The 27,229-nt window shown below is 38.0% G+C and overlaps 1 protein-coding gene across 1 annotated transcript in view; it reads left to right on the top strand.

The window, feature by feature from the left end:
* Nucleotides 1-17,065, top strand: part of LOC124168089 — a 311,034-nt gene extending 293,969 nt beyond the window's left edge. Inside the window, exons 12-15 of the mRNA XM_046546199.1 lie at nucleotides 11,350-11,683; nucleotides 12,926-13,155; nucleotides 15,097-15,335; nucleotides 16,413-17,065. Of these exons, the coding sequence (XP_046402155.1) occupies nucleotides 11,350-11,683; nucleotides 12,926-13,155; nucleotides 15,097-15,335; nucleotides 16,413-16,466 (857 nt within the window). The 3' untranslated portion in view covers nucleotides 16,467-17,065. The remainder of the gene's footprint in view (nucleotides 1-11,349; nucleotides 11,684-12,925; nucleotides 13,156-15,096; nucleotides 15,336-16,412) is intronic.
* Nucleotides 17,066-27,229: the final 10,164 nt, after the last annotated feature.

Genomic DNA, 27,229 nt, shown 5'->3' with positions numbered 1-27,229 from the left:
ACACACAACCGCGTTGTAAAATGATTTCTCATATTTGGTTTGGGAAGTGTAATTCCATCTTTCTTTGAGCTCTGTTTTCCTCGCTTCAAACAATTTTTCCTTGCTCCGCTGGGCAATTTGATCTCCGTCCCGTTTGTTCCCTGCGCTGTAACTTTCTCAATCATTACGGCGATGGGCACACTCACGGCGACGAGGGAGTCGACAGATGAGTTTAGCGGGTTAATTACTGGAGTACAAAACAGCTGACTGCTTGCGGAATATTGCCAAATAAATCACGTCATCTCTGCTCGGCTGAAAATCACTCTATTCCAAGTTTGTCGCGAATTTTCATCAAACGGGGGGGAGGGGTACGAAATACGTGGCAATGGTCTGACTCAAAAGGGTCGTGTAAGCGTTTGAACACACGCAGGCCAATCCTAAACTTGTGCATTAAGTCAATTGAAACAACTTGACGGGATCAATTTACGAGGCCGAAAAATGCGCTACGTCCGTCGAAATGAGAATCGAACTGTTTAGCTCTATTGAGCGCTCAAGTCGTGGAGGTTTCAATGTCACTAATGGGAACGAATGTGTGGTTTGTGGCTCTATGGCTACCGCGACACAACTCGTTTTGTTTGCAAACAGTTTCGTCACGGGAACGTATCATAGGTCCAGATCTCATAATTGTAATGGATTTTCCAAGAGGACTGCATAGAGGAGGCCCAATTTCATCCCAGAGAAGGCTGATTTCCGTTGCCATTTCGATCGCATTTTAATCGACTTTCAAAAATGTCCGCGGCGCACAGTGGGCTGAAATCGAAAAAAGCTGGCCAAAAATGATTTTTTTTCACTTTTTAATGTAGAAAAAACTTTTATATTTACTATTAGCTATATAAAATATTATTCCTCACTATTAATTTCAATTAAATTTTCCCTCTCTACAAAAGCGGTCCAAATAGTCGATTTTTGTTTTTTTCCGTCTCCTCGAATTTGTTTAAAAAAAACTGTCCGGATCGATTTTGCGGAAAAATGTCATCATATTCATGTTATATAGCGTAAGCAAGATTAGTGCGAAAAATTTCATCGAGTTAATTATAAAACTATGGAAGATATGATTTTTGGCCAGCTTTTTTGATTTCGGCCCACTGTGCGGCGCAGTGATGAGTACAATGCGATCCACTTTTTTCCAATATTTTGCATAGTATTATTGGAAATTGCGAGGAATAGCATTTTAAACTTATCTATTTCATAGATCACGTAATAATGTATATAAATTTTGGTTGACACTCCTAATCAAACATTATTTCCACGTGAAACTACGACCGATTTGTCCACCAGCGAAGTGAGTGGCGATTTTTTTAAACCCATTTATGTGCGCGTTGCGTGAAAACACATTTAGAGATTGACTTGAGGATACTCTTTTGTAATATTCGTCGGATTTTCCATCCCTTCTTGGCAGAGACTATTTCTAAGCTATTTTCACCGTGGAAGTTTGTGGAAAATATAAAATAATTATATCGCACCATTTCCATGTGACTCTTCAATTTAATAAAATAATGAATATTGGTGGAAATTTATTCCACTGTTGCAGGAAAGACGAGGTGAACTAACTGGTTAAAAAATACCATTTTTTTTCTCGTTACTTTCATTTCACCTTGCCCCTACAATGATCATTCCTTAATTTATAAATCCGTACTCTCAAGTTTGATATTGAAGCACAAACAGTTTTTAAGAACGGGAGGTAGATGTTCATGAGCCAATTACGATTCACGGGCGCGCTATTGCACGAACGTGGCTTGCTCCAAAGTGATCTCAACCGCCACCTATTCATGACAACCTTCCGCGTGAAATATTGAGATAGTATATTTGAAAAAGAGCTCGATGTTTTTTTTTGGAGAGGGTAGGTAATTTTTATAGGCTGTTCATTCAGCTTGCTCTTCTTCTTCTTCCATTTTAGAGCAAAAATATTAAACGTCTCTATTCATTCATTCCTTAATTCCTAGGTATAACGTGCTTGTCAACATTCATCTGTTATTCGAAAGTCTTCACATGTTAATAAATGTACTTACAACGAACTCTCATATTTTACGCGCAGGACGTCCGCAGAACCTTGAACCCTGAAGTTCATATCTCAAATCCATTATAATATTCAACCAGTATCATAATTTCTCTGAAGAAATATGTGACTGCTTTTTGAAGTTTTTAAAAGAACACCAGCATAGTAATTCCTATTCATAACAAACACATGTCCTCCTTATGTACACTGTTTGTCACTTTAGTTCGAACCCTTTGCGGAAAAATCAGTGCGTTTATTTTGAGAATTTAAGCTAAATATTCCTGCAAGTCGAGGATGAATTAAGACTTCAGTCACATGGTAAAAGGAAACAAGTACGACATTTCCTTCAAAATTTAAATGTTAAATCTTGTAACTTTATTTCAAATACGTATGCTATCGAAGAAGGGCTGTTAAGAGAGTTTTACTACTTGGGAGACGGTAGGCACACTCATCATACGTCGAAATTCCTAAGATTGTTTTGATGTAGCTCTCAATTCTGCTCTATTATTTAGTATCCTTTTTAAAATGACACATTTATCTTCTTTCACATACTTTAGAACCTGTCCCGAGCAACTCATTTTGGGCCCTGCGTTGCCATTCTTCCCGTCAACTTGCATTCGGAAGATGGTTTCATCCGGCCATCATACCTCGTGATGTGGCAAACTAAGAAAGTCATCAAAATAATTCGTAGGAATAAAAGCATCAGCTCCTTACGCAAATAGGGTGGTTTCCTTTTATTTTTTTATCCCTAAATTGAAAGATTATTACTCCTGGAGTATGCATTTCACGGTCTTAGATTTTAGAATGACGATATCTATTTTTCGCGACTAAACGAAAAGTGAAAATTTTCAAGCGCGCGAAAACGCGACGGTTAAGTAGAAATGATGGGAAAAAGTCCGTGTGACGTATTTCTGGTTCCCGCTGCCGCCCCGTGAGGTGACCTTGAGGCGAGGCTTGAGCGCTGATACGACGCAGGCTGCTAGCAGGTAGCGCTTGGCTTCAATATGGATTATTACTATCTTATCAAACGAAGGAAACTTTCCGACCTTAGTCAATTTTAATAAGTGATTATTAAGAGATGTTTCCCTGAGCTCTGTGACTCATGCATACATTGGTAATCTCAGACGATGTAAAACTCCTATCTTCTCGTGTAGACACTAGGTCCCTGTGACGTCACGTGGAGTGGAATCGCATGGGCGCCAATCTGGCCTTTTTCAAATGAGGTTAAAATTGACCATTGCCTTTCATCTAAACTGGTATTTCTAAAACTAAATAATTTGTATGTCATAAAAACCCTAATGGTGCGTAACGAATAGCAATCAATGCATTTTGTTTTCTTTGACGAAGGAAACTACCCTATTTATTCACTTCAGAGTACGATATGTAGCCTCGAAAAGTTCATCAACCCCTGTTCGAAAGTATCACTCCTTGCAAATTTTACACTCTCCCTTCGATTCATTTAAAGAGAAGATGGGCTGAATCTCTGAGCCTCTCTAAAGAGCCAAGCCACAAATCTCAATGGGACAAGGTTTACGCGCCTAACCGAATGCGGTGGCTAGATGATGATCATGATGATGAAACGGAAGAGAACGACTCAGACTGCTCGGCTGCGAAGATTATTCCCCGAAAAGCTTCGACTACCCATCTCCGTATTCATTGCGGCCAGCCTAAAACCAACTCCCTCGGTAATTAAAGACACGAATAATACGCCCACGGCTTGCTTGCTCCTCTATACGTACGTGCCCATTTAAGACGGGAAGGCACGGAGTAGTGACGAAAGGATTGACTCCCTTGGATTAAAGCCTCCTCCTCAAAAGGCTCCCGCATGTTTTTTTTAAGTGTATCATCACAATTTCCTATCTGAGAACCTTGGGCGTTAATGCGCCATTACCGGATGTGTAGCTCCCTACCTTGAGCCGAGTGAAATATGCGAAGTCCTTGTGAATATAATGTCGTCGCACCGATTTCACGTCGCCATTTAGCCTCTCAGTGCACAGTCGTCTTACTTTTTCTTCGAGGATTTAATCGCACTTTCCAAATCGCGCTCATTAAAAGAATTTAAGGTAACTCCTCGTAGCTTAAAATTGGTAATTCATTTTCCACGTAAGGTGAAAGGCATTATTTACTTTCCCGGGAATACTGATTGAATTAGACATTGCATTATATTTCCATATGTTTTTCCTTATCTTGACCTCGTTTAATTCATGTTAAAATAGTTCTTGGAGTGTAGGTCAATGTATGTTAAGCAAAAAAGTTTTACTCAACGTTTCTGTTTATTTTAAACTATCATCAGGACTTAGCTTTGCACATATTTATTATATATTATTTTTTATCAATAAATATGTGCAAAGCTAAGCCCTGATGATAGTTTAAAATATAAAAAAAACGTTGGCTAAAACTTTTTTGCATAACATACATTGACCTTCACTCCAAGAACTATTTTAGCATGATTATATTTCCATAAATTTATTTCTTCGCGACGCGTTTCTCTACCACTAAAATGTGAAAAGTGCCTGAGAATGGCACTTGTCAACAAAGCAATGTCGTGCGGCATTTAATTTTGTGTAAATATTGCGGAATGACTATTTTATTAAGTATTAGGAATTTCATTCACATCGTACCAAAAATCATACTGGATCTTTCGGAAACGGAAATCTACTTATTATGTGGAATGCTGGAGAAAAATACAATTGCCAAAATTAAAGTATGATTTTTTGTAGGCAAGCTGCTAAGCAGTAAAGATAGTTTTAGTGATAATTATAACTGTCTCAAATTACAAAAAACAATGATTGAAATGAATAGTAGTCACAACTAAAACTCGAGAAATAAGTATGATCTATATTACATAATTGAAATTGTTACATTTGGCGGCAAAATGTGTATAAATGCAGCAAAAAAATTTACACGTGCCATTTGTCAGCTCTTTTTTCCGGTTTTTGCGATTTTTTTCATTGCATCAATAGAATTTCTCAGAGTGTTTCAGTGCATTTTGAATGATATCTCACAATAATTTCTTACACGTGATCAATGCGAACACGTCTAATATAAATCTATTTTCCATATAAAATAGCCAAAGATAAAAAATCCTATCGGAATGATTATCTCCTTAATCTGAACAAATATTTGAGAAATATACTTCCCAATTTAGATGGATAACCATTTTATGAGTTTTGCGATTATACCATGTAAAAATAGTGATTGTGATGAAGAGTGGGATGTTTCAAACGCTAGGAATGCTTTCAGTCAAGCCTCATTTACGGATATTTCGCCCCAGCCGGTCCTGGTGAAAAACACGAAGGCTGTGTGAAGATGATGTGGTCGGACCAATTTCAAATTTTCAAAGCGACTTAGTTCTCTCGTCTTGTTCCTACAAAAGGGACTTTAACGTGATTTCAAAACCGTGCGAATGAATTTTTTTTGACAAATGTTTGATATCCAGAAATTACAAGGCGAAGATAATTTAAGAATATGTAATCTAATCGTATGCAGAATGTAGATTTGAACACATTTTAAAGCTTTCAGAATATACTGAAGCCAATTTTCTAAAGCATTTATACTCATTGTTTGATAACAACTCAATGACACTCAATTTTTATTTTGCAAGAAAATTGTGAGATGATATTTTTTATGTACCCCTATCAAATTAGATTTATTTAAAAAAATATAAGGTAAATACTCGATTAAGTTATTGTTTTGTTCTGTAAACGCAGATTTGTTTGATGATATATCTCAATAGAGATGCTTTTTATTTTAAAATAATACGTAATTGCTCAGTAGTTTAGTTTGCATCCAGGTTTGGGCGAGAAAATGAAATTTATTCATCCATATATTCTTAAAGTAAAGGTGGATTAAAATCACTTGTATTAAAGGCTTTCCATTACTTGCTAGCGCTATAGATTTAGGTTTTGCTCCTTTGTAAATCAGGCGGCATGTTTCTGAAAACGGTAAATGTAGTTGGCTGAAATGGAATTTCTCTCCTTACCTCATTGGTTTTGGGTCTCATTTATATTCGTGATTTTATTGAGCAAACGGGTGGAAGCAACACACTGAAACCCTTCGATGCACTGGTGTTCCTGTTATTACGCTGAACGTATTCCAAAACTATACAATATAAGCAATTTATCAATATAAAGTAACACAAATAATCTAAAATTAAGTAAAAATCCGGGATCTCCTATTAATAAATTGGTACAGGAAGTGTTGCTTTGTTTATTCAATATACAATTAGACGTGGAAATGGTATATAAGGTTCTTTCCAAAGCGCTTTCACCACGGAATATATACTTACAAGTAGGTATATAGTCATAAATGAACACTGAGGAAGCTTAGTTTAAAGTAAGTTTAAGGAAGCGGAATTAGTAATTTTTAAAAATATAGCTAATTGGGATTCGGGAACTTGAAGTTACTTTCATTGTCTATTACATCATCACGGCTTGCTCATATTATTGGGTATATCCTTTCACAAAAATTCTTTAATCAAGTGAACATTTTATGTAACAGGTTATTTTGTATTGCCTATACGGATTTTCTCTTTTAAGCCGAAATGTTAGGAAGTACTGGGTGATAGATTTAATTGAACAAGTGGTTAGGAGCGAGGGATCGTAAACAATTTATGTACTAAGCCTTCCTCATAATTACGATATAAAATAAAATTATAAGGAAGAACTATAATTACAATTATAAAGTCATTTAGGGGAAAAGTGGTTCAAGTTAAGTATTGGGAATTTTTATGAATAAAAATATAGCTAGTTAGAATGAGAGGACTATGAGTTAAGGAGAACTTATCTTCAGCCAAAATAACTTATGGAGGACTAAAGGTTACTTGCAGTGCTAAAATATGACCACCGTCTGTTCATCTTAATAATTTTTTTTGTTATTAAATCGGGTGAAAATTTTCTGTGACAGGTAAGTTTGGGAGGCCAAAACGGATTTTCTATTCTAAGCCCAATAAAATTGGAAGTACTGGTTGAGTGATTTGATTGAACAAGCGGTTAGGAGCGATGGGTCGTAAAGTATTTATGTACCAAGCCTCCGTCTACTCTTCGTGCGGAAGTTTTATCCGTGTTTGGTCGTCAAGCGGGATGCGGGTGCGTGGATTCATCCCACTTCGGGCTAATCACTTCGGTGCGTGAAATGCAGAGCGATGCGGGGGATTGGTAAGTGAATTGGAGGTCCTCATCCCCCGAATCGGTTTTGAAGGCGACCGACCTAATTTCACCTTAGTAGGCACATTCATGCGGAGGGGATTGCGACAGAGAGACAGCCTAGGCATTGAGTTCAACTTCAGGTAGCAATAAAAGCGGCCGTAGGAACTAATCAAGCCGGATTTTGTGACAATCTAACCCGGCGGGCCATTTAGGGAAATCAGAGTTGCCTGCCGTCGCACGAACTGTAATTTCCTTTAAAGTATGATTCAGCACCAATCAAATCACAGTTTCATGATAGCCATCTATTCTAAATTCCAGGAAAATGAATTTTAATGTAGGAAAATTGCATGGAATGGTTTCATCTAATACGCAGCATGAAATTATTACGGAAATGCGATTTGATTCATTCACGTTCCTAATAGCGCACCGAAGGTGCGTATGGAATTGCTTTACAAGGTGAGTTCACTGAGTCGCCCAAACCAGTCAGTTTTCATAAACTATGATAGTGTTTTTTCATTTTTTCGACCTTAATTTTTAACTGTGACCAGTTTCATAGTCTTCAATAATTAAATTCTAAACTTTTGGCAAACGTTTGGGTACATTTTCATACCTACATGAGGGCTATTTTGCAATGCTTGATTTGTAAGTAAAAAATAGGAATATAAATAATTTTACTAATTTTATCAAATCATATTCATTGTAAAAATTCCCTGGTGAAGGTATGTATTATATTTTATTAATTTTCTTATTAAAGACTTTATGTATTTTATTATATGATATAATAAAGTACTTTGTTGAATAATAACGATGTGGTAATATTATATCAGTGTTCCAAGCCAAGAATCTATGTGGATCGGTGAGCGTGGAACTTATCCTGGACTTAGCCAAAGCGCTAATGCTTCATTCCCAACCATGGTCCCAATTATATACCGAAACTTTGGCCAACAATTTTGCATTCAATTCTTAAAGACCTACTCTCGAAGTCACTAATCAACGATAAACAATGATTTGTATAACATTCAACCGTCGAGTTATTAGATTTAAGTTTCATTGTTCACACAAACCACAATTAACGCCGACAACGAGAACGAAAGCGCTAAAAATGACTATTTGCGTAAAATGTCTGGTTGGAGTGAGTGATTGGATTCACCGGGACGGCAATTTCCTACGTGCCTTCGGATGTGCGAATCAATTCGCAGTTATATTTTAATTTCATATTGCGTGCGAGACTAAACCGCTCCATGCAATTTTCCGGTATTAACATTCATTTCTCTGGAATTTGCAATGAATGACTCCTATTTCTTGAGGAGGAATAGAGATATTGAGGTTATTTAATACAGAGTTCAGATATAAGTAATCAAAATTTCATGATAATTTTATATTACGTTAGAGATGGAAAACTTTAATAACTTTGTGTGGTCATAACAAAACATTTAATGGGTAATGACGTTATTTACTCTAATTTATATTATTATGCGTACTATCTCAGTATTTTCACCCAAATTCTCGTCAGAATATTCCTATATTCATGCAGCTTGAAGCGCAATGGAAATCCTTCAATTATGGTCAAATAAGTCAGGTATTATTATTATAGCGTATCTATTTCTACCTAGTTGTTAATGCTACTAAAGAAATATGTTATTTTTGAAAAAAATTGTTGGATTAAAAAAAATTCCACCTCCATTGGTTTTGTTTCCACTCTGAGATGGAGCATACTTTTTATGTATTTGGTGGAAGCAGCAAGTTAAAAAGTAAGAAGTTTCCAATAGAAACAAAAGAAATGAATTATTTGATGCAAAAAATTCAGTTAAAATTACGTTCCTTACATGTTTTTAAAATATACCAACCTATGACCAGCAAGTGATCAAAACTGAAAATATAGATAATGCCAAATTTCAATCGCGCCGTTTTTAGAAAAAAAAAATTAATGTACATCTCCTTTGTAAACTCAATGGTATTTCATCTTATTATTCTTTACAAACAATGGTACAAGCAAATTTGTCACTGAAATAATTCCATTAATTGATGTGCCCTAAAAAATTGACTTTTAAGTTATATATCCTTAGAATTCCTAAAAAAAATTTTTTTTCTCTGATTGGCGATAGTTTGCATTTTCTACATGGCTTTAACTAGTTAAGACTGTCTGCTGTCTATTGATTACATAAAATATCTTAAGAGGCAGAAAACGGGTAGTTTTCAGTAGTCGTTGATTTTCCATTGATAAAAGCCACTATTAACTTCATTTATATATTTTATCTTAGCATATAAGACCTCATTTATTTCACTACATGGACTGCTTTGCAGAATAATTACGATGTGATGATAAAATATCAGTGTTCCATGTCAAAAATCAGTGTGGATCGGCGAGCGTGGAACTAGTGCTAGACTTGCCTCAGCGCTAATACTTCATTCCTAACTATGGACCCAAAAACACCATAATATTTTTAAAGTTGGCCAAACACCTCCCATAACGCGATTATTAGGCGGATTGCGGGACAGTACGTAGATGTAGATGCAAGTTTCCTTTGATAAATCCATGGTTGGGAATGAAGTGTAAGTATACAATATTCGAATGAATATTCATATCCTGTTTTGCGTTTGCTCAGAGTAGTAACGCCTGCATTGGAATTGTCTTATCATTCACTCACTCAATCCTTAAGGGTTTACCGGTTGTTAGTTCGGAAAGTTGAGGAAAGAGCTCACTCAAGGCTTTATCACAGGTGCATAAATGACACACCTTCAGGGTAGGGGGCGCAATTCTGGACCATCACGGACTTCGAGGATTTTATATTGGTCTAACCGAAGGGTTCACTCGGGATATGAACCCAGCACCCCTCGATAAAGCCCTCAAATAACTAGCTTGCCATTCTCCTTCAAAATTGAAAAATATTTACAATTTTGCCACAGAGCGGCATCGGACTCGTAAATTTTCAAACTTGCAAAACCGGCACTTGGGCAAAAAGTGATTAAAATTTTAACAGATATATTATGTAACCCATTTTTACTCTTTTTCATTATTATAATTGATGTTAATTAAAAAAAGAGTAAAAAAAGTTTTTTCTTAGTCGTTGTCAGGACAGGTAAAAGAAAAAGCAGTTTAATGCATTTAACGTAAATATTATTTGCTATATACATTATTAGGTATTTTATTTAATCGTTTTTAACTTAATATAATTGCTAGTTGAACTTATATTTACATTAATACAATTATAATTCGAAGGAACCTTTCAGATCAACTGACGAAACCAAAATAATTAATTATAAAGTAAATTTTAGTTTTATCCATGGAAATACAGTATGACTCGCTTATAACGATTACTAAATCCCACCAATAACGACGCGAGTGCCTGATCCCTTAAAATTTTCCGTAATAGACAAAGTAAATTTCTCAGCATGAAGCGAGTCCCAATGATACGAAATCCCCACTCTTACGGACTATTTTTTGGTCCCTTAGGAAATTGTTACGGACCTGTTGCTTCAATAAAGACGATTTACGGATTATTAGCAGGCAATCCTGTGGTGAAAAGCACAGCAGGAACAAGTGGCTTTGTACGCAGTCACGCACACGGGTGCAAAGTTAAATACACCAAAGGATGAAGTTCGCCATGAAAAAATATTTGACTTAGCCGGGATTCGAACCCGGATCTCCCGATTGCCGATATTTTTTCATGGTGAACTTCATCCTTTGGTGTATTTAACTTTGCACACGTGCGTGTGACTGCGTACAAAGTCACTTGTTCCTGCTGTGCTTTGAAATTCGTCGTCGCAGACCAGCGGCAAAATAAAGGTTTTTCATTCCGATATTGGCTTAGTGAGCACGACCCTCGTCACATGTGCCACAGTGTTGACTTGTGACGTCAACATCTTGTTCTGTCACACCCATCCCAAAGTTCGCTCTGAGAAAATGGGTTGGTGGTGTAACTGGTAGCACACCTGACCGGCAATCGGGAGATCCGGGTTCGAATCCCCGCCAAGTCAAATATTTTTTCATGGCGAACTTCATCCTTTGGTGTATTTAAATTTAATCCTGTGTTGTATAGCAAAATTAGCAAAATCATTTATTATGGGTTTAATGGAATCTCGTTTATAACTAAATACATCGATGTTCCCATGAAATTCTTTATGAGCGAGTTTTTACCGTAGTATCTGATTTATCCTCCCTTCCAGCCTCCTACGGACACGTGAGGCTGTCTCCGCTCCTAGGGGTCGTGTTGGGTGCTGCCTTGACCCTGCTCTCCGTCACCCTGCTCGTCGCCCTCAAAGTTCGGAGGGGCGGCGGGGGCAGTGCCGCTACCACTGGTGCGCGATGTCCCCCCTCTTCCTCCCCGGCCGCCCCTCAGCCCTCGGCCACCAACAGGGAGACTTCAACGCTCGCCGCCGCCAACGCGAACTCATCGGACGAAGACGCAGAGTCCAAGCGGCGACTGCTCACGGAGCTCTCCGGGGACGCGGGAGTGATGAGAGCCGCCCCTGACGGAAGGGATCGCAGGGTGGAGCGGAGGTAAGTACATTTATTTTTAAATCGAAACTTGAAGCTTTTACATGGTGGAAGGGCTCCATATTAATAATGAAAAACACTTTGTTACTTCCACAAAATTCAAATAGTATTTATTTTTACCGGTTTCGGCTATTACACCATTTTCAAATACATACAATATATGGTGGGGCCAGGTATATATATATAGTGGTTGTTGATGTGGGGGTGGGGGAAAAGGTTTGGATTCAAGCTGGGATTGGTAATTCGTGGAATTCTATTCCCTATTCTTTTCCACGAATTACCAATCCCAGCTTGAATCCAAACCTTTTACCCCCACCTCCACATCAACAACCACTATATATATATACCTGGCCCCACCATATATTGTATGTATTTGAAGATTGCGTAATAGCCGAAACCGGTAATAAAATAGAAACTCTGTGAATTTTGTAGAAGTAACAAAGTGTTTTTCATTATTAACATTTATTTTTTATTAAATCATCCTCATATTTTATTTCAACGAATAGAAAAAAGTACAACAATTTGTTGGGGCATCAAAATAATAAAGTAACTGCGAAGAAAGAAATGAATGAAGTTTTTCGAAAGAAAAGTAAATACAACCATACTTTGATAATTCACAATATGACAGGAATTAGTTCGCCGGGATAGGGCTAAGTGCTTACATAATCCTTATAGTTATATAGTGATATATAATAATAGTTAGAATGTTGATTAGTGATTTGGAGTGTACGTTTTTAAGAATAAACGCAAAAGTTTTTAGCCAACGTTTTGGTATATTTTCATACCTTTTTCAGGGCTTTGAATGAATATGGTAACATGAACTTTTCATACATAATTGTATGAAAAATTATTATTACAATGTTTTTTACAAAAAAATGAAAGAAAAATGATAATTAAATTTGAAAGTAATTCAAAATAAGAGGCAAGAATTTAGACACACCCTATTTTTGCTAGGTCTATGTTTTTATGTATTGTAGCTATGCTTTTACTTGTCTTCGCTACCTAAGCTTATACATTAATCAAGCTAAGCTTGTATCTACATTTCGTAAGAGCACTTCCTTTTTATGATGTGTGGACGGCTGGTGTTCCACCTCCCCCTGCCACATGCCTTTTAGGCGGCTTGCGGGGTATTGTGTAATAGTAAATGTAGTTAAAAAAAACTGGAAAGTGATGGTGATGAAGGATATTTTGTGATCAATTTAACCTCCATCAGTGGTAATTGAAAATGCTTTTTATGCATGATAGTGGTGATCGGAGGTACGAAAATGGCAAGTACGGCGGCGACCAGTCCGTCGGTGGTGGTTGGTCGCGTGGGGGCAAAGACGGGAGAAGGCGTTGTCCTTCCACGGAGGATGTGGGCGTCGCTTCCCCGGCAACTGTCGGCTATTACTCCGCACCACGCTCCGACCGGGGAGGAGCCTTCGGCGGACTCCTCACCGACGAGAGCGAACCAGATGTCATCCCAGGAAGCTTCGGTGAGTGTGTTTTACATTTTGTCACGTTTGCCCGGGAGTGCTCGTAGAGTTGTCGGTGATATAAAGGGCGCCAGTGTGGGTAATTAAGGGCTTCCGCCCACACTCGGAAGAGTGGGGGGGTGACAATAACTTTTTTTTTGAGAGATTCCCTCAGAGTAGGTAGTGACAGACAATTACTCAATGACTCGTGCACCTGTTCATCACGGGGAATCAAGGGAGGTTGGGAAACGGCAGGGTGATGGAAGGGATACAAAAACAATAAAGATAGAGGAACGAACATTCAATTTCTCGGACTACCACCGGCTACCGAACTCGAAAATAAACTCAACCACGTAACCTTAACCGGCCTCGCCAGACGCTTGGTGGATCAGCAAAAAACTCCTACCCAGACTGCCGCACCCGATCAACTCACCACCCTTCGACTCTCGCCGACTCCCTTCAATCGAGGGGATGGAGGGGGTTGTGACCTCCCCCCTCTCTTTCCGAAAGCGGCCTCCGCAGCTGTGTACGGAAGTAACTAAAAAAAAAGAGAGACAGTGGGCGCTCCCAAGCGCCAGCAAAGAAAAACGTCACAATTTGGAAACCTAAAAGGCGATAGCGCCAATATTTTCGAGCTGCATCCGCGTATTTTGTTGAATAATCCACCAATGCTTCACCAACTTCCTGATGGCGTCCTCAGATGAATGCAGGGGTGGTCTGGCCAGGTCGGCTGGTCGGCGATCGCCGAGGGCCCCGAGGTTAAGGGACCCCGAAACGCTCGCGTCTATCGTGAAGTTGAATATATGAAAGGTGTAACAAAAAGAGAATAAGATCCCTAGAACCAAAGTTTTTTGTAATTATTAAGCTCTACGTTTTCATTAGTAGCTTTATTTACAACATAGCAAGTGAGAAACTATCGTATAAAAATAAATAAAATAAAGGTGTTTGAAGATTAAGGAGAACCTGACGCTTGTTTGAAAGGGCTATTCGAGAAGGTTATTTGGAGATTTTTTAGACTACGGTGCAATTGCATGGAAAAAATTCACTACATAATTAATATACCATAATAAAGAACCATAATACATTATCACAGTTCATAAGCTGTGAATTAGTACTTTTGTCATAACTTTGGTCTAGCTTTTAAATATCCAGAATAGCGTCAAAATCCATTTCCGGGCGTGCTATTTCCTAAAATTTTCCAGAGAGGGGGGATGAGGAGGAGGGCCACATAATGAGCCCCAGCCGGGGACCCCCAATCACCCCAGGCCGCCCCTGATTGAAGGATTTGTAAGAAGCTTTTGGTCCTATTTTATATGGGGAATTGCGGTGCTGGATGTGGCGATGGAAAATCGGAAATTTTCTTCGGCTAATCTGGGAACATCTCCAAATTTGTGCGAAATAATTCTATTCCATGCCCTGTTGAGTGGATGCTCAACGAGCATTCCTCATCTTCCCTGTTCAAGCTGTCTGGCTTTTCACGATCTCAACGGCCTCTCTTATCATTCTGAAGAAGTAATTTCCTCCTTAAGCTTATGTTTTAGCGTCGCCGAATAAAATTGAATGTCCGGGTTTAACTTTGCGACGCTAGAATATTAGCGAAAGAAGAAAAGAATTTTTCCCCATAAACGTTGCTAATAACCACTATTTAAATGAGTTTTACTTCATTGGATGTGAGATGGCAAAATAGCCACTGTTCTAATTTCATTTATGCATTCGCGTAATTCAGCGCCATTTTAGAAAATAATGAAGTTCTAACCTGCTCAATTTCGTTCCCTTGCAAAACTGCCTCACTCGTTCAGTTCTGCTTGCATTGATCACCATTTTATTTCACATTTGACCATTTTTCTCGAATGAATCCTGAAGGACTAAATGCAATCCTGTTCAAGGCATAAAGTTCAAACTGATTGTTATAATTATAAGAGGTACTATTTTACGTGTTTCATCCTTTCATTTCGGTTGCAGATGCGTATTCGCCGGGCCGACCGACGCCTTTGCTGGGCCACGCGTGCGAAGACTACATGCTGCACGAGGCTGGGGACGGGTTCGGCTCGTCGGTGGACGACGTGCCCGGGGCGATTCCCTCGTGGTTCGCCCCCTCGCCCCTCTCCTCATCCCCCTGCTCCCCCGCCTTCCCCCACCACTCCCCACCCCACAGCCACCACAGGGTACAACCACCCCCATCGCTCATCGCTGATTCCACGGTGCGTATATACACATTCGGGTGGTCCTTATTTTTCCATTTTTCGAATTTCTTTCGGGACGCTCCCTCATTTTATACCAATTGGCGTAAAAAATGCCCTGTAAAATATTCTTGCAATTGTATGAAGGGAAAACGTGCCGCATCGCACTCTTAAGTTGAGAAATTTTGGTATTTTCGGCTGTTTCTCACGTATGAATGGCGATAAGAAGGCGCTGGTATTTTTCAACTGATTTTATATGGTAACTAACGATACAATAGACATTTGACATGCTACTCCTAAAATATTTACCAATTGTAACCAGTGGTTCCCGAGATACGGCCCCAGGAGTGAGCGCGCCCCACCCTAGGCAGACATTTTTGGTGACACGCGGGTTGCATACGCTCAACATTTGTTGATCATTCTCACTCATCGTAAAACCATAAAATTCTTTAGATAAAGCTGATAATATTTTACAGGATATGTTTTTACACCGATTGGCATAAAATGAGGGGGCGTCCCGAAAGAAATTCGAAAAATCGAAAAATAAGGACCACCCTGATACACATATATTTCTATTAAGTATGTTATAGAATACATTGGAAAGATTAAATGCAATTTAAATCCACTTCTACGTAATACCCGGCGAGGTCAGGGCGTCTGGCAACAGTGAAAACTCGTAGCCATTGGGAGCGCTTGGCTATTAGTTTCAGCAGTTTAAAAAAAGGTGCGTTTTCGTGGAAATGTATACAAAGAAAATTTGGTGGCACTGGTCCTTCTGTCATCAATTATTCAGGATTATAATTTTGCGTAGTAGCATTATAAATATTGATGTATTCTTGAAATTGAATTGCTTGGAACAATCGTCCTCTTTTGATCAAAAACTCATGCTCACGCATCGTCTTGAGCCGTTAAATACTTCTCAAGTTTTATTTCTTAGTTTTTATCATGCAATATGCATCATAATCAGAGTTTAAATGTATGCCATTGAATATAAAAACATTTGTGTGAGTTATTTATCAAGGGGAATTTTACTCAGAATTTAGCGTGTCATCCTCTAAAAATTAGGCTTTAATATATTCTTGTTTTTGTAATTTTCAGTGGAGCAGATCCAGGCCAAACAGGTGCTATGAGAAAGAAACCGTTATTATTTAAAGCCTTGGCTGTTTATGTTCATAAATTGAAAAAAAGAGAAAAAATTGATTAAAAAAATGCTATGTACCTGAAAAGAATACACTTCAATCATTCATGTGTAATGGAAACAATAGTATTTTATATATTTTACTCAAACAAGGGTTAAATGTATAAGCTATTGACAATGAAAAAAGGATGTTTGATTTTGAGAAAAAAACTGGGTGCAGGAAAATTTTGAGGGGTTTATCAGGAAGGCAAACTAAGACAATATCTACTATACGAGTTAAAAAATTACTCAAATCTGAATAGAATGTTCCTTGTATATACATATATATATATTTGAAATTTATTCATGGAAAATTAATGATATATCTGGTTTGAATGTATAAGTGTGCTTGTCCATAAAACTTAATTTTTGAAGCTTCTATCTCATGCCTTGTTTAAGAATTTTGTACCAAAGTTGCCACATGAATATTGTAGCATGATTTCATGTTTACGTGATAATGATTGATTGATTTGATGTGAACTGGGACCATATTTTTCGGTTTTCTGACAAATTTGTTCGCTAGTTAAACTTAAGAATGTCCAATGCATTATCAATAAAGAAAACCAGGAAATTACATTGTTTGTTTTCTCTGATGTCACCATAGTTCAGATGTACCTTGTATAATAATTTCAAAATGAAGGCGTCATTAGTCTATGCAACATGTACATGCAAAATTTTACGATCTCCAGAGGGATTCAGAAGGTTGAATTAGAAAAAAAATATCGTCTTATAGAAAATTGGCTACAATGAAAACCTTCATTTTGTAACACTGGAGCTGTTTACTTCTGAGTATTGTGGAATACATGCAGAACTGCAAAAGCTGAAGAAGTTTATTCGGGAGATTTTTATCATTTGCAATGAATGTATGTCAGAAACTATCTTCATTTAACTCGACGAGAGTTTATGTTGTTAATTCTGTTTTATTTAATTATTTATTATTTTAATATTTTATTCCTCTTTCATATTCCATATTTATTTATTGTATAACGTTTAAAATTTTTTTATATCATAATATCTGTTACGTATTTCCTAATTTCTCTTTTCATTTATTTTTACTTTTTTTGTAGGCAAATATTTTGAAATACTTCTCCTAGAGTAACTGGCTACGAAATCTGAATCCCTAATCCAGTAATGAATAACGTCGTTTGGAAACAGTCGCAGTTATAGACTGATGAGAAATTTCCAAAATCGTATGATATAATTATCGGAGTAATTCATCAAATTGGATGTAGGGTGCGTTACCCGGCCACCTGCTTACACGCATGTCAACGTGGGAAGGAGGTGCGGCGTTAACGTGGCTTATCCTCGATTTTACAGGTGAGTGACTATCTATTATAAATACGCTTAACTTTGTTGCTTGTCTTGTCTGGAATTTCAAAGTTCATGTTTTAATGGTGATTCTAGATTCGGTATGAAGAGCCATTTCCAAAAACATATGTTCATGCCCAGTTCTTGAATCCACGACCTTAGTCTGAGGCTTTGTTTGAGTAGACACAAGTTTTATTTGCGATTATCACGAATTTTGCGGAATTACTACCATAATTTCGACTGTGGTGTTAGGCATAAGTTTACAGAATACATCTTGAGTCTTATTATTCGATAGTTTTCATATATATTACTCCTACTTTTCTTTACTATCAGCAGGGTAATTCACTGATTGCTGTCAAAATGTATTTACAGCTTCCTTCGCAATTGCTTTTTTGGCTAAGTTTATCAGTATATCTATCGCAGTGATATAAAATAATCGCAGTTTGATGAACTTTTTGCTGTAAAAATATGATATATACAAGAAAAATAAGTATGTCACTCACTGCCGTAAGTACTCGGCTTGTTTGTCATAAATTACTTAGAAAATGATGGTTCACTTCGGGAATAAAGTTCTCCTAGAAGATAAAAAAAACGAAAACCAGCTACTATGTGTCTTTATTTCCAACGAAATGCATCTGGATATGTACATTGAATAATTAATGACGTGAGTTTTATGACTTAGACTTATCCGCTGCTTTCATTTTCCATACCTCACATCTATAGAGAATCATATTCATTTCTGTTCATTCATTTCTATTCATTCATGTTCTGAAACAAATCTTTCACGTTTTCATACCCAGTTAAAATGTGAAATTTACAATTTTTCTGTAGTGTATTGAGTGTTACATCATCACTTATTTTCACATGTGAAAGATTACACTGGGGTCAGTAATTGTGCCGCGAAATTTATGGTTCCAACAACCATTGCGTAAATTGCCTCACCACCAGCCAGTACCGATTGCTGTTGCAATTGCACGCACAGTCAGTTTTTCAGATGCTTCACTGTTTTGGTAACTTGATGAAGGAAACGTGGAGTAGATAACACCTCAAAGAAACCTCCAATTATGGTAAATAGGAAAAGTTTTACAGTCACTCTTGACTGTATATCTTCGCAAACTGTTACGCTTAAGCAGGTTAATTTTTCCCTAAGAGGTGGTTTTTTATGAAGAATTAGAAATGCGTTTAACTTCAGAACTTAACGAAAAATTAGCTTATTATGCATCAAAATTAGCTGCATTGGAAAGAAGATGAATTGAAGAGAAGAGGGATGAAGAATAAAGCGGAGGGCGTTTATGGAATAAAAATAATGTGGAAGATACGCCCCCTGTAATTATTCTGAAGAACTTACGGCAAACTGCCGCATTTACTACATAGAAATTGAGTTGAATGTTTTCTTAGCTGCTTCTTGTCTTTTCCAAGTTTACCTCTCGATATGATATTATGTTCCTGGTACGTTTCATCCAAATGTGTCTTATTCTATGGTCAGTTTTTGAAAGAGAGAGGGCTAAAAACCGTATGAAACATCTATAGATTTCATTAGGCACGCAAGTATAGCGGTCAAGGCCAAATTATACCGGACTTCTTGCATTAAATATTTTGGGGGAAGAATTTGGGGGGGGGGGGGATTGGTGACTGTGAAGGGGTTACGGGCAAGGACATAACAATATCGAGTTCCCGATTGTTGAATTTGTACTCGGAAATGACGCCTTACCGTCGAAACGCGTCTCACCAGAAAATAAATTCAGTGAAAATTTACAAAGTATCAAAGCACTGCAGGAACGAGTGACTTTGTACGCAGTCACGCGCACGGGTGCAGAGTTAAATACACCAACGGATGAAGTTCGCCATGAAAAAATATTTGACTTAGCCGGGATTCGAACCCTCCGAAAAGTCACTTGTTCCTGCAGTGCTTTGAAATTCGTCGTCGCAGACCAGCGACAAAATAGACAGGACAAACAAGACAGTGACTTAGTAAGCACGACCCTCGCCACATGTGCCACAGTGTGGACTTGTGACGTCAGCATCTTGTTCGCTAAAACCCATACCGAAGTTCGCTCTGAGAAAATGGCTTGGTGGTGGAACTGGTTAACACGCCTGACTGGCAATCGGAAGATTCGGGTGCGAATCCCGGCTAAGTCAAAATGTTTTCATGGCGAACTTCATCTTTTGGTATTTACAGAGTATGTTTATTTCCATTCTTCATGCATTTTCACAAATTTGAAGCCGAATCTATGGATTTCACTTAAATAAGTCACTACGACGCTGGACACTTCTATTATAATTTTTCGCTAAATTTCCCATTAAATCAATTTGATCATACCACTCGATAATATTGCACAGATCTCATTATGTTCCCCGCAATTGTTTTTCTATAAATTCAACCATCACCTTATAGGTCCTGAAATCTCTTGGTAGGTTCTCACTACGGATAACATTTTTTTAACTTCTACTCTTATTTATGAACCGGCCTTGTTTCTCATGAGAATATACTCTCGACGATTGATAACCGAAGCAAGAAAAGCTAAAGGACCGTGCGTTGATTCGTTCTCCATTCTGAGTAGAATTTTTCAGCCCGATTTTTATGATATGTGAGTGTTTGTATGATGTAAAAACCATCGTGCGTCATGACTTGGGCGATGCTTTGGGAAACAGCATGCTGAAGTTGGATTCGACAGGCATACAGCGCAAATGGAACGCACTTAGCGAAATTGGAATTCAGGAGAACAAAAAGCCATCGATCCTTGTTGTGTTTTGAGTTATCGCGCTTTGAAACCTTGTCCCCCCATTCAGTCATGGTGAGCATCTGCTTCGGCTCCCAAGCAACTTAATCGAGAGAGTTCAATATATTCTCAAACCAAAGCAAAGCTCATTCTCATCCCGGGTTAGCTAACTCGGTTTGAGATTGAGCATTGCATTGGTTTGCCTATCCTTTCGTAACTAAATTGTTAAGTTGAAGAGCGTTTAGTTTTCAATTCCATTTTTTTGGAAAGGATGCACCTGCTACCATTATCATTATCATAAGTCAACATTCTTAAGATTGGCTTAACGCAATTCACCATTCCTCTCTCTTATCCGCTAAATTGCGACGTATTTCTTCTCGTATGCAACCGTTATAACCTGTCCTATGTAACTCTTTGCCCTTTCCTTGCCCTTCTTCCCTTCCACCTGTCCTTCTATTATTGTTTACGTCAGGCCATCATGCCTCATAATGTGACTAAGTGTGTGACATAGTAAGACGTAAGACATAATGTGATTAAGTTTTCCCGGCTCCTCCTTAAGTTTGTTAGACGACTTCTCTTTCCTGCCACTCCTCTTTGCACTTCCACATTACTTACTCGGTTAATCCAGTTTTCCTTATCATTCTTTAGCTGTACCACATTCCGAATGCTTCCGCTCTTGACCTCTCTGCTGCTGTCAACGCCCAAGCCTAGATTCCTTAGCTAAACAAGTTCCATAGGCAGAATCTGATAAATTGTTTCCTTACCTATGTACTCTTATATTTGTATTCTCGGCTGTGGCTAGATCTTCCTTCTTGTTGTAGAATTCCCTCCTCGCCTGTGCTATTCTACTGACTATCTCTCTCCTGCTTCCTACATCGTCGGTAATTCGGCTTCTTAGGTAAGAAAACTCTTCTATTTAATACCATCAAACTGCCATGGAATGTATTTACCATGGAATGTACATGAAGTGCATTCTTTCGTCAAAAATGCCATAATGTAGCTACGATTGCAAATCTAGATGTTACTGTGATTTCTGGGTGATGGAGTAAGGAGTTATACTCCTGTGCAATTAGGGCTAGCGCTCAACACCATTTATATCTCTATGACATTTTTTGAAATCCTTTCTCTTTCCCTATGATTTTCTTCCTTTTCAAGTCACCTTCCCTTTGCCTGCTCAACGATACTAACCTGCGAGGAATGGAGAAATATTGAAAGTACTTTTATTAGACTAACGGGAGACATATTTGATTAATTTTTAAATGTTTTTGGACTCTACGGTTGGTTTATATATTATTTTTTAAATTGTGGCAGTATATAACATCTATAACGCTGACTTCGTCTGGGCAACTGCTTCAACAATAAAGGATTTCATTTGACAAAGAAATTACGCCAGTTTTCAATTTTCCAGGAAAATTCGGTATTTTGTCGTTGATTTTCAGTGCGAAGGTTTTTAGCCATCATCTCTGTTTAGGTTACGTGGTGTTTGTTTTGTATTTGCATAGTTTTTCAGTTGGTCATTGTTTAATATATCAACGCAATCGTCGTTTTATTGATATTGATTACAAGGCTCTCACGAAAGAAGTGCTCAGACATAGTCTTCTGAGTATGATACGTTATTGCTCCTTATACCTAACTTAATTCCTATCTTTGCCTGCCCAACATATTACCTACCGAAAGTTCAGAAAAGTGCCTTTGAAGACTGAAACAGGTAATGGATCATCGACTGGTCAAATTATTCATAAACATTGGGGGTGGTTTCTCTTTCATACCTCGTAATTTTATTCTGTGCGTTTTTAATGCTCCAACTTCAAGTTTGGCGTATTCCGCAATGTACCGCTTAGCAGGAGAGAAATCCCGAAGAAGAGATGTCTGCATACGAAAAATAGATAAGGGTTACAAGTTTTTTAATTGGCATGGAAGCGTATTATTATTTTTTTTTCCTAAGGCAGTATCTCTTCTATCTCTCAAGTCTTCACCGATATTTTTCTTTTTTTTTTCATTTTTTTCTCAGGTTATAATGTCCTCGACTGAAAATCATCGTGTCTCTCGTCATCTCTCTTTTCTTATGTCCGTCCTCTCTACCTTATTGCTGCGCGTTGTCGCCATGTTTTTTATTAGTTTAAGCTGCGACCTCTACTTTTCTTTCTGGGGGAGTGTATCTCCCTTTTAATTAATATTTCCTCCGAAATTACGGGAACAGACGTTTTTCGGTGAAGCTTTTTTGTGTCGTGGAATGTTTTTGAGCATATGTGTGTATCAATTACTGTAGGACCATATTATTACGTTAATTTTTCCATTTCAATCATGTATAGTTCATGACATCGAAGGAATGATAGTGAAATAGAGGTACTAAGTATCTATACGTATGTATTCTGCGATGAAAATTATCTGTCTGCGTAGGTATTTATTTTTGAATGTTTTTAAATATTTTATTATTTTATATCTGTCATTTCGGAATTTTTATTGATACTATAAATTTTCATTTATTGCTTTCATTTCATGATGGAATTTCAAAGCCTAGGCAGTGAAACAATATTTGGTTTGGTGTTCAAATCCGCCCCTGTTACATGGTGAACATTGAGTTTTCCAACATTTTTTCAATAGATATTTGACTGCCATGGGTCATTTCTCAAGTGCTCAGCCTCTCTTTCTATACAGTACAAAAAGAGTTTGAAAGCTTGAATAATAAAAAAATACCCGTGTTTTCCCGTCCATCGATCCGTTGACTACTTCAACTAACTGTTGAAAATAGGAGGCGGGTACTTAGCAACCTCTTCGGTAAACAGGTGTACCAATTCTATGTATTTCGTGACGTGGGAAATTGGGTATGGGTAGAAAAATGAGGCACGTCATAATGAAATACAATGTATCAAAATATTTTTTTGCTTTGCTCGCGAACGAAAGGCTTCGCGGGTAGCCTTCTGATAGGTAAGGTAAGGGAAGGTAACTGAGCTTCCCTTGAATGATATTTTTGGTACTTATATGTACAGCAATAGTGCACAACTTCAATACTCTTACGCAAAACGTGATAATATGTTAACATTAAGACGATCTTGGGATGCTGGGACTGAATTAGTGACATCATCCACACTCTACTTCTCATTTTCCTATGGGCACAACTAGGTAAGTTTTCGAAGTAGCCTCTCATTCTCGTTCATTTACCGAATTTTTAAACATGAATTGTGTTACCGTATAGTATGGTGTTTGGAGGATGTGACCGGCAGCTCAGGTCATTTGCAAGGAGAGGATATTTAGTTATTTTGTAGGTATGAAAGTAAGATTGCAATGAAATCTGGCGTCACCTCGGGGGGCGCCCTAGCATTTGAATTTCCCAATTTAACGGCTCACGAAGGCCTCTAGCCGCAGCGGCGGGAAATGGAGACCGAAGCCGAAGCGCCTCGAGGGAGAGAAAGGGGGGTGGGAAGGCAAATCCCCTCCCAAGTTTACCCGCGACGACTCGGAGGAGAAATTTGATACTCGGGATAAATTTGATACGGGTCGCTGGATCAGGGGTCTCAGTCGGAGTTGATACGTGACACCTAAATGCCGGGGAGCCAATTAAAAATAGTAGATGCCAATTTAAGGGGGCCGTGTTCCTCTCTCAGGCACTGAAAAACTTGGCTTGTAGATGCGAAGGACCTTTTGAGTTTACACCTTTTCCGAAATTGCTGACGATATTATTTGCATTATGTCAGCAGGCATTTCGTCAAAATCATGTTATCGACTTAGGTGGAGGCTGGGTCAAGTCCTCACCTGCCATACAAGAAATCGCGGGTTCGAGTCCCGCCTGGTTAGGCTTCCTTTATCCAGAGGTTGGTTGTTCGTGTAATTAATTGTTAAAATTATCGAATACCCAATATAAAATGGCTCAATATGATCTTTTTTCGGTGTTTGGGAATAAAACAAAATTAAAAAAATAAAATTTCAGCATTGAATTGTGGTTTATGATGTTATTTTGACGGAATGTAGTCTTTTTACGTAATGAAGATATAATCAGGAGCAGTTTTCTAAACGGAAGGGAAAAACGGGTAGCAAACGAAAAATAAATTATTAATAAAATGTAACAATATATGTCAACTAGTTTGCTTGAACGGAAAATTTACGTTTTGAGGACAACTAATTTCCACTCCCATTAACAACAACGTCATGTATATTTTTCGTGTTACTTTCATGCGCTCAATTTTTTCTTATCAGAAATATCAACAATCTGAATCACCGAAGAAGAAAATCGAAATTAGAATAAAATTCCCTGCATAATACAACACACAAAATCATTGAGATATATAATCTCACGCTCTAGAGGAAATAAACCATTGTTCTTCGCTTCCGTTGCACATGTACTGAGATCCTTTGGCCCTCCCTAGTATAAGCTGACTAATGTGCTCGGTAAAATCGTGAAAGGATTTTTTTCAATCTATTGGGAAGAAGAATTTGTGGAAATCTCCGTGCGAGCCACCTCGTAAAAATCACCCGTATCGAAGAGAAGCGATCCTGAAAATGGCAAAAACCCTTCATATAACGAGGCAATTAAGCAATAAGCGGCATTTCTACAAACGGACAGCTATGCTTTAAGTACAAAACTTCTTAAACGCTGGGTAAAAACCGTAAGACTGAGGTAGGGTTTACGGGCACAATTGGGATTAACGCAGCCGGCAGGGTAGAGCCCGCCGGCACTCTTGAGCTCTATGCAATGTTTGAGCCAATGGGAGCAATGAAAGATCTAGGAGAGTGTGGTTAGCAAAATGCGGGTGCATTGCGGTAAGATATGGGTTCTCCAAGAATAAGGAACTATATCCTTGCAGCCGCGCGCTTTCCAAGCCAAGCTTCTGGCTTGACAGCGCAATGGTTGAGTCCGTAATATATCTATATATCTTATGAATAAAATCGTAATTTTCACAATAAAAAAATAACACTCATATGTAATATATAATGTGTACAAGTGTAGAAAACTGTAATGTCGTCTCATCTTTAGCGAAATATCCTCAATTATAACGTAGGCTGAACAAATTTCCGCATCAAATCACCGCGCCGGGTGGTTGGACATTCAGGCACATAACTTGATAGGAGAGGAGGGGTGACAGGTTGGTGCAAGATTTCTCTTTTGCGAATTAAAGTTGATACATTTTTTTGTAATGCGGTGTAAAACCTTACGCGTAGCAATGTGAACAACATTAAGTTTCCTATGGTAATATTAGAAAAAATTCTATTTCCCTTGATTTTCCATAGCAGAAGGTAGGCGTGTCCCTGTAGAGTTTACTTCCCGCATCACATTCACCTATTTTAATTATTATCGCCCTTATAAACAATATTTTGGCCTACATAAACCTAAATAAGTTCAATTGCATCTTTCAAAATTTACAATTTTTTTAAATTTTCGATAATTTACTAATGCTTTATACTCTAGCGACTTTTGGCCAGTTTTTTTTCATTTTAGCCCACTGTGCGGCGTATTTTAGGCATTTTCCAAGCATTTTAAGCATGGAAGTAGTTTCTCGTGAAAAATTAAAAATGGAAGTGGAATGAAGAGAAGAAATGGATAGCGCCCGGAGTTCTATAGCCAGAAAAAAATTTCGCTGAAGTCGAGTAAAAGTTTCAAATTACCTGAGAACAATGGTAAGTGGTTTCGTTCTAATAGCTTCCCCCTTCCCCTCCTGGCCATCTACCCTCTTTTCATGCGAATTGCCTTCCCGGTCCCCAATAGGGTAGTTTCCTTCATCAGAGAAAACGAAAGGCATTGATTGCGATTCGTTACCCACCATTAGTGTATTCATAACATACAAATAATTTGATTTTAGAAATACCGGTTTAGACGAATGGCAATGGTCAATTTTTGTCCTTATTTGAAAAAGGCCAGATTGGCACCCATGCGATGCCACTCCACGTGACGTCACAGGGACCTAGTTTCTATACGAGTAGATAGGAGTTTTACATCGTCTGAGATTACCAATGCATGCATGAGGCACAGAGCTCAGGGAAACATGTCTTAATAATCACCTCTTAAAACTGGCTAAGGTTGGAAAGTTTCCCTCGTTTGTTAAGGCATTAATAATCCTTATTTAAGACAATCGCTACCTGCTAGCGTCCTACGTCGTATCAGCGCTCAAAGCCTTGCCCCAAGGTCACCTCACTTGCGGCAGCGGGAATCAGAACGACGTCACACGGAGTTTTCCCGGCATTCATACTTACCCTTCGCATTTTCGCGCGCTTGAAAATTTTCACTTTTCATTAAATCGCGAAAAATAGATATCGTCATTTAAAAATCTAAAAGCGTGAAATATGTACTCCAGGAGTAATGTTCTTTCGATTTAGGCAATAAACCAATAACTTTCCGCGATTAGTGTAGATGTACGACTTCAAGAATAGGAATACGCAACAAATATAATAAAGAATGAGTCCAAATATGACGCATTTGCGACATATTTGGACTCATTGTTCTTTGTTAATCATGGTTCCGTCACTTTTATTTATCGATTTATCAACGAGTCACGATTTCCTATATTAGACCGCACCCAAAAAGCGATGAGAAGTTTTTACTTCAACAGCATAATTTGGCTTGAATTAATAAAGTAGCATTAATATAAATTCCACTGATATATCCAATGATTAAAGTAATAAGGGCTACACGCAATAATTAGAAAATTAGGTATGTGCAAATCAGTGCAACAGATGCAGGCTCCAATTGGTGGAAGTTATACATAGTTAAATAAATA

This window comes from Ischnura elegans, chromosome 11 (assembly GCF_921293095.1).
Source record: "Ischnura elegans chromosome 11, ioIscEleg1.1, whole genome shotgun sequence".
NCBI lineage: Eukaryota > Metazoa > Arthropoda > Insecta > Odonata > Coenagrionidae > Ischnura > Ischnura elegans.
This window is presented reverse-complemented; position numbering and strand designations above follow the sequence as displayed.